Source organism: Limulus polyphemus, unplaced genomic scaffold, assembly GCF_000517525.1.
Source record: "Limulus polyphemus unplaced genomic scaffold, Limulus_polyphemus-2.1.2 Scaffold896, whole genome shotgun sequence".
Classification (NCBI taxonomy): Eukaryota; Metazoa; Arthropoda; class Merostomata; order Xiphosura; family Limulidae; genus Limulus; species Limulus polyphemus.
The window spans coordinates 382,502-398,983 of NW_013666506.1; the positions used below are offsets into that span (position 1 = coordinate 382,502).

The window sequence follows — 16,482 nt, forward strand, 5'->3', positions numbered from 1 at the left end:
GTAATACATCATTTGATATATTAAAACTTTGGCTTTCTATTGCTTATAAGTAATATAGTATTAAATGTCAGAGAGAACTATTGCCAATTTGTGAAAGAGATGGTGTGACAGGTGGGTATGGCAAGAGGGTTCTAATTTTCTAGTTTATGACTTTGTAACCAAATAAAATTAAAGGATACAAAAATTATGCTTTGCCCAAGTAAGACCTATATTATAATAAGTAATGTACGTTAAATTCCATACTTCTTGGATGGGTGGTAAATAAATTAGAAAAGAGGAAAGACCTTAAGAGCAAATGTCACATTTCTCATACTAGGGGAGATTGAGGGTTTTTAAAATATTTCCTGATAAAATTAAGAACTTAAAACTTGTATAATATTAATACTTGATTTATTAGCTATGTATTGATGCCAAATTTTTGTATACTATGATTATAAAGTAGTTTAATTAAATTTTTAATATAACTATGTAAAACCTCATGGTATGCTCAGAAAAGGATATCCATATGGAAAAAGTTAATAAGAATTTTAGTTTTAGATTTATCTATAATTTAACCTATGAATTGTGAAGTAACCTAATTTTTTTTAAATGTACAATTATGGAGTGAATAGATTGGTAATAGAGAATACAGGCTAGTAAAGCTTCAATATGGTACAGTTAGGTTAGGGATAAGTGGGGTGGAATTTATAGAGCAGTAGGTGCCAGGAATTGGCTATGTTTGAGAGTTGTGGACTTAATTGTTACTTTCAGGAGAATTAAAAATATATAGTACATTTTACTTGCTGAGCTTCTTTACATGAGGATAATATTGTGCTGTTTAAGGGAGAAAATAGCAGATTAGAAGCAGAAATTAAGGAAACAAGACAGGAAATAGATAAAGTTGCACAATAGTAGTAAATCAACTGGTCCTATTGAAGCAAGTTTGGTTAGTATTCAGGTACTATTATCTTCCAGAGTTGAACCTTTGTTTGCTGACATATTGAATGTGTTGAGAGGTAATTGCCTCTTTTTGATTTGTAAGTCCTCTTCAGTGGGTTAATATTATTTCTTCAGTAGGAGATAGCAGCTGCATGCAGTGTTCCAATATTTGGTAGCTCAGAGCTAGATTTAATGATTACTTTTCTATTGGTGAGGGAAGTTGGAAACTTCAATATCAAAGGGAGTTTACCCAGTGGAGACTCTTTAAGTATACTGGTTGAGTTATTTGCAGTGGAATGCAAAAAAGAATGACCAGAATTTGCATGTCAGATACTAAGGAGAGAACATTATAGTGTATATGTTGGCAGTTTGGTTACTGGTAACAAATAGTCAAGATTTCTCTTTTCGTAGTGCTAGCAAATGATGTTAGAAATTTTAAATTTAAAAAGTTGCTTAAATTATGTAAATAACTCTTTCTGGGGTTTATGAATAGGTATACACTTGTGGTCCTTTCTGGTGTACTCCCTTAGGCTAGATCTAGGAATGGATTACTTAGCATGATTTAAGTCATAGATGAAAACTTATCAGGAATATTTTTTCCGAAATAAATTAACATAACAACATCATAATCACGTAGTTCACAAAATGGCCTTTTTCTTGTTATAAACATGTACTATTGGCAAGTAAGCATGAATAAATAAGTAATTTCAAAATCGTAGAGAGTTGGTAGGAGCTTCTGTGGTGAATATAGCAAATATATTAATGTCTCAGAAAATATATGGTTCTTATCTTAAATTCTGGCCTGTCAGTTTCTATAGTTGGTATTTGTAATTGGTGGACCTTCTGAAACCCATATAAGGGAAAAAAAGAAAATCTAAATTGGTGAGTTCAGTGCAGAGAGGCATGACATGATATAGAAGGGTGAAGATTTAAAATTTATTTAGATTTTTCCTTTTTTATCGGTTTTTCTAGTGTCGGCCTGAATACAAAGTTCCTGGATTATATGTTATTGACTCAATAGTGCGACAATCCAGGCATCAGTTTGGTGACAAAGATGTTTTTGCTCCACGATTCTCTAAGAACATAACTACCACATTTCAGAATCTTTTCAAGTGTCCTGATGAAGATAGGGTGAGAATTGTAACCTCTATTTTATATTTTGGCAAATTCTTTTTCAGAATATTATAACCAGATTTTAACAATCAATTTGTATGAGAAAAGTTATAAAAATTCATAAATGTTTTTACCAAAAAGTTTATAGCTAAATCAGAGGGTACTGATAGTCTTTAAGAAAACATTGCAGGAATTTTAATTTTAAATAGTCAGTATAGCTCTATTATATTAAGATTGATGAATTAATTAAATCAAAAAGTATCACATGATTTGAAAAAGTCTTGAAATTACGAAGTTTTTGTAGTTACTAAAACTATTTTATTGAAGAATGTATTTATATGGACTTAATGAAAAACTTATTGGAATTATTTCATAAAATCATGGTAAATTATTAATGAGTATCTTAAATGATAATGAAAAATTACCTATATTAAGAATTTGTGGTGATTAATCTGTGTTTTTCTATTTTTATTATTTTTAGTCTAAGGTGGTTAGGGTTCTCAATTTGTGGCAGAAGAATAATGTGTTTCAAAGTGAAATCATTCAGCCACTTTTGGACTTAGCAGATCCAAATAACACAAGTAAGTACCACTTGCTTCACCTATTTTCTATTGCATGTCACTGTTGTGTGTTGCATACAATATAGAGAACTCCCTTAACTTGAAGGGCTGTTTAGACCCAAAATTCTACATTGTGCAGTTAAATAACTGTGTAAATGGTCTTGTCCTCAATTTCAATTTGTAATGACATCCAAGCTAGTGTATTTCTAAAAATTTTATATGCCTCCCCATTTTAGATCCTTTAGTAAGTTCTTAGCAAAGGAAACTGTGACAGATGATATCCATTAACCACACTTGTGTTTTTTGTTAACAATTAAATTCATGAATTTTGAAGATCAGTAAGAGACCTCCTTTATCAGGTTCAAATACTTTAATAACTTCAGTGTTTTTAAGACTTACAACGAAGACTTTTGTTTTATTTATAGGGCTGGGAATAATCTAGTAGTTAGCAGGTTCAGATTTTGAATTGAAAGGTTCATGGGTTAGAGACCATTGTTGCAAAAATTTTTATCATTCTAAGAGGCCATGGAATTTACAGTCATGTCCCAATGCAAGGTGACTCAGGGGTTATTGGTAGGTGCTGTTGACTAACTAGTTTCCCATCTGATCTGTCTGATCCAAATTGGAACAGCTATGCACATACAGATCTTTGTGTAACTACGAATGAAAATCCAGTAAAAGCAGACCTTTTTAGTATTGCTTAAACTAAGGAATTTCCAAGACAAATGAGTAACTTTATCCAGTATTTAGATCTCCTAATAACATCTAACATCTAAAAAACCAGTGAGGGTCCTTTCTCTATATTAAGGACTTCAGTGATATAAAATCTAAAAGAATTTCGAATATAGATAATTGACTCAACCATCACTAAATTCTGTTGTAACATCATCCAAAAAAGGAACTTCCAAGACACTAGATATTAGTTTTTACATAAACCCTCTTGCTACAGGTAGGTCAGTGTGTGTATGTGACAACCTTACATTCAAAATTTAATTAAACTACTTTATTATCAATGTATACAAATAAACTTGCCATCAAAACATTGTTAATAAATCAAATTTTAGTATTATGTAAGTTTTAAGTTCTTAATTTATTAGGAAATGTTTAAACAAGTCCTCGGTCTTCTTTAATTTATTTATCACTCCTCTGTGAAGTATGGAATTTAACATAAATTATTTATTATAATATAGATATTATTAATCCAAATACTAATTTTTATGGCTTTCAATCTTATTTGTTTATGGAGTCATAAACTAGAAAATCAGACCCACTTGCCACACTCACCTGTCACATCCTCCTTTTTTCACAAATTGCCAATAATTCTTTCTGATGTTTATAATACATTATTTATAACCAATATAAAGGCAAAGGTCTGATACAATATCTTACCTCCTCTCACAAACAGCTTTCTCAACTTATACTGTCCTCTATCAGCACAAATATTTTCCCTCCACTAACCTTGATACTCCCACTTACCCTCACATATGTTAATGTGAGATATCTGCATACTGACATGCAAATGATTATGCAATAACCCTCCACCAATAGGAGTATGACACTACCCCTATCATAACTAGCACTGTCTCTTGTCTTGCAACTGTTAATCACTTCATGATTGGTCAGGTCAGATCAACCAAATAACACCAGAAGTGGAGAGGAGAGGTGGGAAATGTGAGAAGATGTAAGTATCTATCAGAAATATATTTTCAGTTTAGGAAAATGTTCGCTTCCAATACAATATCTTACATCTTCTTGGAAAAAGCTAGAATCCCACTTTAAACAGGTGGAGGGCCGATGAGAAGATGATCTCCCTTCTGGAAGTGCACCAAATGAGAACTATTGGGTGAGAGAAGGAATTAAATACAATACTTGTGAGAGATCACACCACTTCTGAGCCAGGTATACTCTTCACCCATTAGTAATGTGTCATCAAAGGGGTGGAAACAATTGTGGGACCCAAAAAAGTACAGAAATAAAATGGGGCCCCTTGGTGTATACTGGGCACAACCAAGAGGAATGAGAACTTGCAGAGAAGCGCACGTCCCCAAAAGAGAGAGAAAGAACCTCTCATGCAGTAGGAGAAGAAGAGGATGAGATGCTGCAAACAAGACATTCCATAGCTCTCAACCAAAGTGGAGAAGGCTGAGCCCAACTGAGGAAGGAGTTCAAAACACCCAGAAATGAAGCAGGTAGGCAAAAGCCCTGACCACTCAACAAAACACATAGAGAGCTGAGGCAAGTCCGAATGGAAGTGCCAGAAACTGAAACACACACCTGTGACAAACAAAGCAAAGATATCAAAGATATTATCTGGATGTGAGGGAGATGGGGATATGGAGATTTGTATCTGACACATCAACCTTTGTCATCCACAGGCTTGAAATGAAAACCTAATGAAGATCTAAAGAGAGAAGGAAATTGTATTGTGAGACTATGGGGGAGATAAATAGAAATGGAGGACCAGACCTTCAGAGGTGACTTTCAGAACCCACAGATCAAGCATGAAGAACATCCAAATGTGGGCAAATTGAAGGAGTCTATGGTTGGGAAAAGGTTATCGAGGTCTAATTGATCCCCACAAAGGGATGAACAACTGCAATGCTGGGAGTCCAAATAAGAGAAGTTGGAACAATGACAACCAAAAGCTTGATTTCCATAGCACATAGGAATCGAGGCATACTGATCTCTGAATGCAGTTGTTCCCCAAAACAGCTCGCATGAACCCCAATATCCAGGGAAGGAGGAAACACTAGATAATGACCCAAAGGTTCACCCCCAAGAAGGGCAAGGGTGGAACCACAGAGAACAAGAGAGAAGGACAGAACATATCAAACCTGGTAAATCAATTCCACAAAAGGAGAAGAAGGTCTGGGAAAGTCCTCCGAAAGAACACGGGACTGAGGCCAAATTCGAGGGGGGGGGGGCTATCCATATCCTCTTCATCCCAATCACTCAAACCCTGAGGAAGTATGACAGAACAATCGTCAGTTTGTTTTGAATGTAGCATGATATAGGTCAACTCCCAGTGGCTGCAGTCGGTAAATCCGCTGTAGCAGTAACAGCAGTTGTAGCCATGACCACCTAAAACTGTAAGTGCATAAAACTCAAAATTGAAATAGGAGAGATGAGAAATATAAATAATTCATCACTCTTCACTAAACAAAACAGAAACATTAAATAGCAATGAAAATTATCCTGATGACATTTCTTGACTAGTTTTGATCTGAGAAGTGACAGAAGATGGTGAATGTTAAAGGGATATATTTTATGGTTTTCTGATAAAAATTCTAAAACTTGAAATTGCTACGAAACTACAAACAATTGAGAATTTATATGTATATAAATGTTTTGATCCACGAAATGTGTAATTTATCACAGAATGGATTAACTTAGTTGGATAATATGTTCATAAGGTAGGTATGAGGTTGGGAAGAAAAAAGATAGGTCAGCTGATTGATATAAAGTGGAAAAATTGAATATTTTTAATTATACTTGGAATGTAGTAACTTAATTGTTACTTATATTGTTATAACACTGTTATAATGCTGTATTTATGTTGTTTCTTGCTTTAAGTTTATTTAAGTAGTTTACCAATAAATCTGGTTTCTCCTCTCACATAGACTTTGTTCTTGTTTTTCATAATTTTGTTTTTAATTATCAGTGTTTATTCTTCATATTTATTATGAGTTTTTTTCATAGTGTATTTTGTAACAATTATTGCTTAAAATGTTCCCAACCTAATGCTTTACTATTTTGTTAAATTGTGCCTGTCTGATATGCTAACAAGTTTGTACTTATAGATGAAAGATATTCTTGGTAAAAAAACTAATTTTTTTTTAATTTAAAACTTGTATAGATAGTAACCAGTCTCCAGTAGCCAATGAAGGAATTGAAAGAAGTTCAACCAAACTTGTTGAAAGTCCAAGTTGGAAAGGTTGGTCACAGTCTAGTCAAGGGAATCAGAACTTTACAGAATCTAGGACCATCATGCATGTTGATGAGGTTTGTAAACAGATTTTTTTCATCATATGAACCACAAAGTAATTCTCTTAATCAGGTACATGGGTCACAAAAGGTGTTTTAATAATAGATGGATTAGCCTTATTGCATTCTGTTTAATATTTTAAAGTGTATCTTATAGGATAAAATGTAAATTTTATATATGTATGTGTGTGTATGTATATATGTACACACACACACACGTCTGCTTAAATACAACTATATAAACTTTATAAGGCTTTGAGGTTAAAGGTTAATATCAGGCATGATAAGTTTATAGATCATTTAAAGAATATTAGTAAGTAAATGAAAGTTTAAGTAACTACCTTGGACAAGTCTAATGGGCTGACTTTTGTCAGATGCAAACTCACAAGTCTCATTGAACTTCAGTTTCTTTAATTCAAGTGTAATAAATAACTGATATTTTATCAAGTAACTTAATTTCAATAGCATAAGTGGGTTTAAGTCCTTAAACTTAGTACTTTTCATGAAGGTGGGTCTCTCATGTAAGAATTACCTCTGTTAAAAACGTTTACAAATAGAAAAATGATAATTAAACAAATTAATACAAAAAATAGTTACCAATTTGTATATGCTAGTGAACTAGGTTATAAAGAAATATTTATTAATCATGGTATTAAAAAAATTAAATTCTTGGTTAAAATTGTAAATTGATTAATGGAAATGTACAAAAATAGCCAAAGGCAATAATTTAAATTATAAAATGTGAGTGTTAACTACTTACAAAATAAAATGCAAAGTTATTGTATCATTGGTAGCCATTTGTGCATTTTTTAGGAAAAAATTATTTTGGCTTAAGCTTTTGTCAACTTTTTTTTTTTTTTTAAGATCAACTCAAATTTCCTACTTGCTGAATTGAAAATGTCAAGATAACCATGTGGTTGCTATTTTGTTTGTTTGTAAACTATTCTGTAATCTGTCATTCATCTCTTGTAAATCAAGTACGTTGATAATCAAAATTTGAAAAACACAGTAATACCCAAAACATTTTTAATTACAGATATTCAAGATTTTTTTAAAATTCCAACATAAGCATTAACACTGACTCCAACAGTTTACAGACTTTTTAATAAAGTATGCCTTTCCATTTTCAATGATTACCCAACACTAAATACATCAACTTATTTATGTTGTCATTAATGTAACCATTTCTTTCTTTCTTTTTTGACATTTGTCTCACACTTGTGATTAAAGATACAGTTTTTTATACATATATATATATTTATCTTTTCTTTATAATGTTTTCTCTTAACAGTATTGTTAAACATGTGTTACTATTTAACCCTTCCATTACGGGCTGGGTGGATTCCACCCGGCTCGTAACCATGAAAGTATCTATGAGAATAATTTTTGCAAATATATGCAAGTCTTTACAAACTTTTACAGATTATTAGTAAACATTACAAGGATTTCATACACAAAATATCTGATTTTTTAATTATGTTTTAAGATTTTTTTATTAAAGGTTTGGTCAGGATTTTTTTTTCTGAATATTGTCTTTTCTTTATATGAAATTTGTCAAGTTTCATTTGCATAATCTCTATATCCTTCTTGATAATTATCAAATATTATCTTTAATAAAACTGTATTTAATCTATTATTTTATCAATATTAACTCTATATAGTGTCGATCAATTTGACTGACCTCGTAACCATCATAAAAAATTAGGAAATCTAAATTACCTTTTTATTCTAGAATAACTGCAGATTGTAATAGGAAACCACAAATGTTATTCTAATAGCTTAAATCTCTTAACAGTATAAATCTATTTATCTTTATTAATTTTTGTTTTATTGACCTTTGAACTGTGGGTGACTAAAAATACCCTGACAGGAGTTGAAAATTATATGGTGCACATGCATCAGCATGACCCTGTTGAAGAGCGTAATGCAGAAGCTTCTGGCTCATATACCCCATGAAGTTTTTTATTATTTTTCTTTCATTATCTTACCTAACAACTTTCTATTTTTATGATTTTAGTTACTTTTGTTATAATAAGCAGTTAAAACAAATGAAAAATAAAAACCTCATAATTAAATATCAGACATTTTTATTTTCAATAAAGCTTTATATATTATTTGTTATTTTTTGTAATGTAACATTATACTTATTTCTCCAGGTTGTAGGTAAGTAATCAATGTATAACGAAAATAAAGGTTGCAAAATAAATTGTATAGTATTGTTAGTAATGATTACAAAATTACTTATGGTCAGAGTTTATATACTCACCTTTTCACGGTTATTTTCGTTAGTTATTTTGTTTCTAGTAGATGAGTTAGAAATTAGAAGAAACAAAATGAATAGTACTCTGTTCTTTTCAGTACGGACAGTAAAGTTCCAAGTAAATCTCCTGAGAGTTTCTTCTAATATTTTTACACCTATTTCTTATTGTTATTCTACTGTTAGTGACTGAAGTAGAAACCTGCCAAATATAAAACAATGGATCACCATTCCTGTTTAGGCATTACTGTACTTTGACACTATCAATATCAAATAAGTTTGTGCGGCTCAATTCCCAGAATTTTTCCTGCCTTGAAAACACAGTGGGATAGGATATATTAACTTGTTGACAGTATAATAATGGTTACAACGACAATTGTTTAAAGTATTATAAAATATTTGTGACTTAGTAGAAAGTCTGGGCCGATCCAGTAAGTCAAAAAGCGTAAATATCCTACAGAAACTATTCGGATCGCTGCTCTGAGAACACAGTGGTATAGAAGATTCCGGCTTCTTTACAATACGGTGGTTGCAACAAGAATTGTCTAAAGTGCTTTATAAAAGTGAGAGAAAATATTTATGATATGGATTTGTACAAAGTATAAAGTTGTATCCTATCCAATAAACTTGCTAGTTATCTTACTTGGTGGTTGGGATTTAGCATTAGTATAGGTGTAAATGCTTATGGACATCCTGTTTCCTATATTACCATGCTCACAGTGACCAATAAATGTGTAGTTTCCAGTAATATAAATATGGGTCATTTAGGTTAGGCTAGCCTTCTTGATTGTAACTTGAGAAACAAATTATTCACCAGCAAACTGCAAGTTCAACTGGGTGTTTATGTAATATGTTATTTTTCATGTTTTAAGATCAGTTGATCAGTGATAAATTTGTTTTTATTCTACCTCAGTGTAAACGAGTAGAAAAATAACACAAGTTCTTTGTAAAATACGGTAACATATTGGTTACCGTACATTACTTGTGTGTGTGTTTATATATATATAACATTTTTTAGATAAATACTGAAAGTTATTTTTCTTCAAACATAAAACAGTAAATAAAAAATAATTGGAAAACAATGATCTCTACTACTTACGATGCTGTGAAGTCCTTGTTTGCAGTCACGAGCCATACTTGCTAAGTCTCATCCATATTCACGTGGAGATGGAAAAATAATAATTTTTCTAGACTTTATATAAGCATTTTGGAATACAAAAAATTATAAATTACTATACCAATACCCCAATAATCCATTGTAATTTATCAGGCTTCCTAACTAAATTGTATTTGGGTCTAAAAAAATATAAATTCTATTCACAAAATAGCCTTGATAGCATTACTTCAAATTTTCCAATGATACAAGAGCATTTTTCTTGTAAATAACTTAAGAAGACTGGCAGAATTATGTATAATAAATATATAGCTTTCAGTTGATTAAAAAGTTATTGGTATATAAAAGTGGGTGTAGATAAATAAATCTTCTCAAATGATGGGTGGAACCAATATGGTGGATTCGCTAATTATCATGGTGTCTCAGCAAATAGAAAAGTTAGGAGGTTTTTATTTTATATTCTAGCTCACCAGTATCGAACATTTGAGTTTCAAAGTTGTACAAAACTGTAGATGTTGTATTGTGGGCATCATAAAATATAATCTGACCACACCCAGAAGGCTACGTACCACGTGACACACAAAAATCGATATTTAGCCTTTTTTTTTAAATATTTAGTTTTAAATTAAGAAACTAACTATTGTATAATACTAAAATATGAGTTATAATCAACAGTTTGATACCAAACGTATTGACATACGTTTATAAAGTAATAGCTAAATAAAATGTTGTATGTAAATCTACAAACATGATTACATGCCCTCTGACCCCCTACCCTTCTCAATAGGATTAACTCTATGTTCTTTTTGAACCTATGATTGTATCAAAAACTTCTTGTTTAGTAATCACTGTTGTTGTTTTTTGTAATTAGATTGTTGTGAATTAACTTGTAGAGGTTTTAACACTGATGATAGAATTTGAAATAATTTCGAAATGTTTTCAGATTTGTTTGGTACTGCTATGTTTCTAATATTTATTGATAATCACATAATAAAAACATGTTTTACTGTCATTGATGATAATAAAAATATTTATATTTAACCCTCACTATGGACAGGTCAAAGAGCACATCACAACGTTTTAGAGTTATTTTCAAAATTTAATTAAACAATTTTATTATCAATGTATGTCAGTAACATTGGCATCAAAATGTAGTTTATAATTGAAATATTAAAAACAAAATGTTAAATATCCTTTTTTGTATGCCACATTGCATGTCCTCTTGTCTTATTGGTTAATTCACTTATATTGTATTATGCCTACCACACAACGTCTATGGTGGTTAATGAATTATAACACAAATTTCAGATATTGAAAAGCTAGAATCTATATAGATATTAGAGTACTGTCTGTTGTATGTCTATGTAACTACTTTGCAGGGTAGGGATGGATCTTCACCCAAATTGGTATGAAGGCTCATTAGGTCCATGTGGGGTACATAAAAATTTTCAATTTTTAATTTATGTGCATATTTTACCAATACTTCACCTCCTGTGGACGAGTTTTCACCAAATTTGGTATGGAGGTTCATTGGGAAATACATAAAAATTTTCAGTTTTGCATTTTTTTATGTGTGTTTTTTACCACTACCTCACCTCCTGTGCATGGGAAAATACATACAAATTTTCATATTTGCTGTTTTTATAGGCATTTTTTAGTTAGATCTTACCACATTTGGCATGAAGATTTGTTGGGTACATGTTTTATATTTTGTGTCTTGCAGTTTTTGCGAGTGTTTTTGACAATTACATTTATAGGAAACTTTTTCTAAAACTTGTCCTAAAATAACCTTTCATTATTCATGAATTTTCATAACTTCCATTCAAGGGACAGGTGCTCTAGCTAGTATAATATAAAATAATACCTCCTACCTTTATGATTTGCTGAGATATCAGTATATTTATCAATCCTACCAGGGTAGCCTCTCCCACTGTTCCATTCTTTTTGAAACCTCTTAATTATTCAAGCTTACTTCTCTTAAGTTTTTGTTTAGAACCAATAGAAAGAAACATTCCAAATTACATAAATCTTACAGTTGTTTGTAATTGGCTTAAAGAGGAAAGCCAATTTTTTTTTTATAACGTACATAAATCTTAGTTAGAAAGCCAGACAAATTACAGTGGTTTTACATATACCAGTATAGTAATTTGATAATTTTTTGGTTTTCTAAAATGCAAATTTGAAATCTCCAAAAATTAATTTATGTTCTCCTCCACTTGAGACAATAAAGTAGGCTTATGGCGAAGCTTAGCAAGTATGATGCGCAAGTACAAGTCTATTTCATAATATCGTAAGTACTAGAAGTCATCATTTTTATGTATATTTTTTATTTATTGTTCTATGTTTTAAGAAAAATAACAAAAAATTAAGCATTTATGAGTAAATAATAATCACATATATACACTTACAGACTTTTTTACACCCGTATCACTAAATTCTGATTACGCTGGAGGATAACTAACATCCAAGTACTTACCAAGTTTATTGGACCATCCTCGACTTTATACAGAACCATATCATAAGCACTTTCATACACCTTTATTACTTTAGACGGTTCTCATTGCAACCACAGTATAGTCAATAAATCGATAAATCTTCTCCCACTGTGTTCTTGGAACTAAGGTTATGATAAGCTTTGTGCGAATTGTTGACTTATTGCACCACAAATGCTTGTTTGCTGTTAATGGTGTTGTATTATGGTGTCTCGTAAACAGTCTAATGAGAGGTTCCTACTTAAGTTGGCAAGAGTAAAATAAACATAGTAAATAGATGTAAAAAGGCTAAAAGTAGAAACTCTCAGGAGAAGTACCTTGGAACATTGTGATCAATACTAAAAGGATATAATAATACTACACATTTTTTTATGGTGGTTACAAATTTGGTCAAATGTATAGAGAGTTAGGGTAGATAAAATAACAGAAAAATATAAAGATTTATTGGAAATGAACATTAGATATTTATATATGTGGTTTTTAGAGATTACACAAATTAAATTTGGTCATTTTCAGATGAAGAAAAGTATTTTATTTTAATGTTAAATTGAAAATCACTTTGTACATATAACACTCGATACTGACTTCATATATTTACAGACCAATTTTTTTCCAAAAATACTTAATTTATAATTCTGACTTTTTGTCTACAAAAGACTTGTAATGCTTACTAAAAGCTTGAAAAATACCATGAAGATACACAATACATTTTAAAAGTTATATTATGGAAACTTTAATGGTCGTTTTGGGGTCATGTGCTCAGTGCAATCCACTGAGACAGTAACGAAAGGATTACGTTGATATTGCAATTAGAAATAATAATGGAAGCTGTTCATTCAATTTTTTTATGTACATCTTAATACAATAAACATAAATATAATATTCAGTAAATAAGGATGTTTTCTCATTGGAGAACATTTCTGTAGCTTTCAAACAGGGAATAATTGAACATTGAAAACATTTTCACAAAGTAAAATAACATGAAAGAAACTATATAAAAACTCCCAGGTCTGTGGTTTGCTTTTAAGTCTTCAAAACTTTTTATTGAATGCTCCAGCTAGCAACTTTCCCAAAGAACCATAAACTACTGCTCAAACCACTCCATGTTCTCTATTATGATGTGGGAAGTGTACCTTTCCCAAAGGTATGTTTCAGTAGCAAATGATCAAACCAGTTGATGTGACAACATAAAAGGGTGGCAACCAAAGTGTATATAAAAATCAAACAGAAAAAGTCGAGGGACCCATTTGAAACTTAAGAAATATATTCTCAAGGAATGATAGTTTCATATCAAATTTAAAGCTATTCTTTGGGATTGGCAGAAAAATCCTTATAAAAAATTAAAAAAAAGTCTTGTTTACAGGCAGGATCCCCTCAGAGCTGTGCAGAAATGAAAATTTGTAAGAAAAATCATTTTTCTCTGTGAATTACACAAACTAAATCTTATAAAATGACAAAATATCAATTTAGAAAATTTTTTGGGGGGGTTAATTGCTGATATTGAGTTATAATTTATCAACATATAAAATTGACTTAAATATTTGTGAAATAAAAAAAATCATTTGGGAAAAATGTATGAAAAGCCAGAGGAAAACCAGACCCATAAACACAGTTTAAATTCAGTATATAAATAACAGACTAAAGTCAGTCAAAAAGGTTGCATGGTTTACAAGCTAGCTTACTTGTGAGTAGGCCTATGACCACAACATGATCTTTAGGTTTAAACAAACTTAGGCCTGATTGAACTTACCAAGGTCTTAAAGCAAATTGTTTTATTTATTTTTTTCTCTGTATGGTGTGTTTGTTTTTAAGGTAAAAGAAATCCAGCAATTTTTTTCTTTTTTTAGCATCCACAATTCTGTGAAATAAGATCAAAAGATGTAAAATGAGTTATTCCATCATTTATTATAGTTGAGTTTTGTTAGTATTTTTTTTACTTTCTTTCTGTAATAGCTAGACTGGCATGTGACACTTTTTGGTATGTATATAATGATATTTTTAAATTAATTATTTACCTTGTTATAAGTTCTGAATTGATAATTTTGGATATTTTACATCAAATAATAAAAGTAAACATTATCTTGTTTTTGGTAGGATGAAAAACAAGATACCACAGTGCTAGAGGAAGAAGCAGAAAATAGTATTAGCCAGCAAGCTTCCAACATGGATCTTCTAAGTCATCTTCAGCAATTGGCCACCACATTAGCTGGGGCTAAGCCTGATATCATGCAACAAGAAGAAAACATAGTGAAGTTTAACAAGGTAATAATTGTGTTATGGCATTTTAAACAGTTCCATGTTTCTTTGGGAGGGGGGGGGATATAAAAAGTTCCAAGAAGAATGTGGAGATACTCATTTAATATTTTTTTAAGGCAGAGGCGATAGTTGTAAACAACCTTGTAAAATATGTTGTTTAGATTGTTCTCATGAACATTTGTAACCTTAATCGTATAGAAAGAAAAGTTTCTTGTTTGGTTTGCATATAGCTGTATATAAAGTTCTGTACAATAGATCCATCTAGATAAAGCACTTTTTTTTAACATGTAACGATATAAAGATTTCCTCTCTATAGACATGTTATTGTAAAATTGATGCATTAACTTAAATATTTTTTTTTTATTTAATCTTTTTTTCTTTTTCTTTGTCAAAAGAAATTGTTAGATTTTGATTATGGTGATGAAGAAGAAGAAGATGAAAAACAAGATGAAACTAGCCAGTCATCTGAACCAAATGCTCTTGCATTAAGGTGAGTCATTTTTTTGAAATTTTATCAGAAGTTCACTCAAAGATAAGTAACATTATGGAGCAGTGCTTGCTATTACTTAATTTAATATACAAGATATATTTCAGTGTTATCCTATATTAGAATTATTTCACAAAATGTATATTTGTAAAGAAAAATTTAATAGAGAAATTCTGTAAAAGAATGAAACTTCAAAGAAATATGTCATTCTTATGCATTAAGGAAATTAAATGTATTTTCATGAAAATGGAGAAAAGGCGCATTTCAAAGAAGTATACTAATGCCAAAAATATCACTACTAAAACAAAATATGTCTAAAACGGTAAACAAAAAATCATTGTAACTTATGGTCACGAGAAATTTGTATGACGGGCTATTAGAGCAAGTAATTATGCTACTTACACTAACGAAAAAAAAATCTCCAACCATTGACAAATGTGTGTTTGTAATATGAATGATAAAATAAGTACTGTCAAGAAAATCATTGCAGAAGTAAACTACAGTTATAATCTTTTAAAAAATATAATGTTCAATATGTTAAACACATTTAAGAAATGAAGTACAAAGCCAATAATTTAATTTTGGCCTGATCTTGAACATAGTTTGATCAGATAACTAAATACAGAGCAACAAAGCTGAACCAAAAAATAGCCACAAAATAAAATAGTAAAGTCAGGTAATTCTAAATATGTACTAGGTTTCTATATTGAAGTGTGTTGAAAGACTTTGCCTTAACCCTTTCTCGTTGGGCTTGTGTAATTTGCAAAAAAATGTATCTCAAATTTCACTTCTGCAACAATACATGGTAAATCTGAGATTTCTTAATGCATCCTCTCAAAAACTGCTAAGATTTTCTTGAAAGATCATAAGTATCTTGTACACAAAGAATGACAGTATTATAATTGTTTCTACTAAAAATATGTATCTACTGTAGTTACTTGCACAACCTTTCGGCAAAATTTTTCTGTACTGCATAATATCATAAGCCTGGTGCAGAATATGATGATTATTTACAAAATGTTTAAAATCTTTCACTTATACATTTGAAAACATAAATAATACATAATTAACTAAAATATAAAATTAGGACCTAAATACAATTTAACTGTATCCCTAACTATAACATATTTAGGTAAGAAACAACCATAAGTTCAATAGTTGATCAAGTAGCCAACAATACTGTGGTCAGTTACATGTATGCTGTGACAACAGCTGCATGCCAATTTCAAAATAAACCATTGTTAGATTATAGTGTAAAATGAGCTCTTTCTAATGCCTATATACAGGAGTATACAACCTCT

General features: G+C 30.7%; 1 protein-coding gene across 1 annotated transcript in view; it reads left to right on the forward strand.

Moving 5' to 3' along the window:
- LOC106461097 (protein SCAF8-like) overlaps positions 1 to 15,204 on the forward strand; it is a 35,001-nt gene extending 19,797 nt beyond the window's left edge. The window contains exons 3-7 of the mRNA XM_013920885.2: positions 1,891 to 2,049; positions 2,513 to 2,612; positions 6,448 to 6,593; positions 14,533 to 14,700; positions 15,090 to 15,204. Of these exons, the coding sequence (XP_013776339.1) occupies positions 1,891 to 2,049; positions 2,513 to 2,612; positions 6,448 to 6,593; positions 14,533 to 14,700; positions 15,090 to 15,188 (672 nt within the window). The 3' untranslated portion in view covers positions 15,189 to 15,204. The remainder of the gene's footprint in view (positions 1 to 1,890; positions 2,050 to 2,512; positions 2,613 to 6,447; positions 6,594 to 14,532; positions 14,701 to 15,089) is intronic.
- The last annotated feature ends 1,278 nt before the right edge of the window (positions 15,205 to 16,482 follow it).